Genomic DNA, 1,596 nt, shown 5'->3' with positions numbered 1-1,596 from the left:
TGGATCTTTGTGTGGCTTTGCAGACCGAGTAGTGGCTAAAATAAAGGAAGCCATCGGAGATCGAAGGGAGTATGTTCCTTAGCCAACTGTGATTAACTGTCAAGTAAAAGTCAAGTGTGACAACACCAACCTGGATTTTTGGCTGTGTTTGTAACATACTTTTAGTTTTACTTGATCACGCTCATATTCGTATTAGTTTCAAACGTTTACTTTATTGAATGGGTTGTTTTCTTGAGAAAAAGTTTTATATATCCTTCACGGATTTCCTTATTTCTTGCAGCGTAAATAACTGGATTTAATATAGATGGTAGAATGATATAGAAAGTGGTTGTTATAACAACTAATTGTTGAGATTGATTTTGTCCAAATCTGTTAATTAAATATGTCAGCAGGGAACTTGTGTAAATATATAATATAACAGTAAAATGAGGGCCACACGTGCTGAAAGCTTTGACGCGGGCTGTTTTGGATGCCAACTTTAACACTGCTCTGATAATCATAATATAAGTGAATGAAATATACATGAGGTCCATACCAACAACCAAGAAGGCAACACACAGCCCATAAATATTATTCAGTGTTATATCGGCGCAAGACAGCCTAGCTACAGGAATATGATCGCAGTAACACTGAGGGACATCAGTGGATGAGCAATAAGGCAACCTTGAAGCCAGCACGGGAAACATGCCGGTTAAAACAATGCATCGCAGAAAAACTACTAGAAGGATTTTAGTAATAGAGGCCGGCGTTAGGATGGACGTGTAACGTAAAGGATTGCAGATGGCAACATAACGATCATAAGCCATAACGGCCAGTACACCGGATTCCATCGCACTCAGAAAGAGAACAGAGAACATTTGTAAAAAGCAAACATGAAAAGAAATAGCTCGAACATTAAATAATGTTATCTGCAATATCTTCGGAATTGTGGAAACGCATCCACCTATGTCAATTACCGCCAGAACACAAAGAAAAATGTACATCGGCGTGTGGAGATTTTGTTCAAGTTTTATAATACAAATTAGAGTAATATTTCCCGCAATGGCAAAAGAAAATATAACAATGTAAGCAATCGAGAGCCAGAGAAAATAAACTTCCAATCCAATGAAACCGTTCAAGTAAAAGTCTGGAGTTGAGAGTGAAGTGTTGAAAGACTGCATTGTTTTCTGAAAAAAAAAAAAATAATAAAATAAAAATAATTAAGCAAAAAAAGGAAAATAAAAACTTTGAATAATTTTTAAAACAACAAAATGCATGATTATTAATAATATCATTATTATGCTTACTACTACTATTTTTATTATTACTACTACTATTATTATTATTGTTGTTTTTAATAATAATAATAATAATAATAATATCTTAATTTAGATGTCCTGAAGCTTACCAAGGTGTCGGCGACCCCCCACTGTGCAACTGGAGTTGATATAAAGAAGGTTGCACATTGAAAGCTGGTTCCATTTCTATTTATGTGTTTTGTCAAACATACCAATTAATTTCCACTTTGTGTGGGTGGGTGTGAGTGTGTCCGTGTGTTTATGTGTGTGTCTGTTACTTGTTTCACAGGCTACATTTAGGGAGACCGAACTGAACCTC

General features: G+C 35.3%; 1 protein-coding gene across 1 annotated transcript; it reads right to left on the bottom strand.

Moving 5' to 3' along the window:
- Nucleotides 1–206: 206 nt before the first annotated feature.
- Nucleotides 207–1,160, bottom strand: LOC114651040 (olfactory receptor 52E4-like). Its single transcript, XM_028800995.2, has one exon. The coding sequence runs from the start codon at nt 1,158–1,160 to the stop codon at nt 207–209; it is 954 nt and encodes a 317-aa protein (XP_028656828.2).
- Nucleotides 1,161–1,596: the final 436 nt, after the last annotated feature.

The sequence above is a fragment of the Erpetoichthys calabaricus genome, chromosome 4 (assembly GCF_900747795.2).
Source record: "Erpetoichthys calabaricus chromosome 4, fErpCal1.3, whole genome shotgun sequence".
Classification (NCBI taxonomy): Eukaryota; Metazoa; Chordata; class Cladistia; order Polypteriformes; family Polypteridae; genus Erpetoichthys; species Erpetoichthys calabaricus.
The sequence above is the reverse complement of the archived record's forward strand: the minus strand, read 5'-3'. Positions and strand labels throughout refer to the sequence as shown.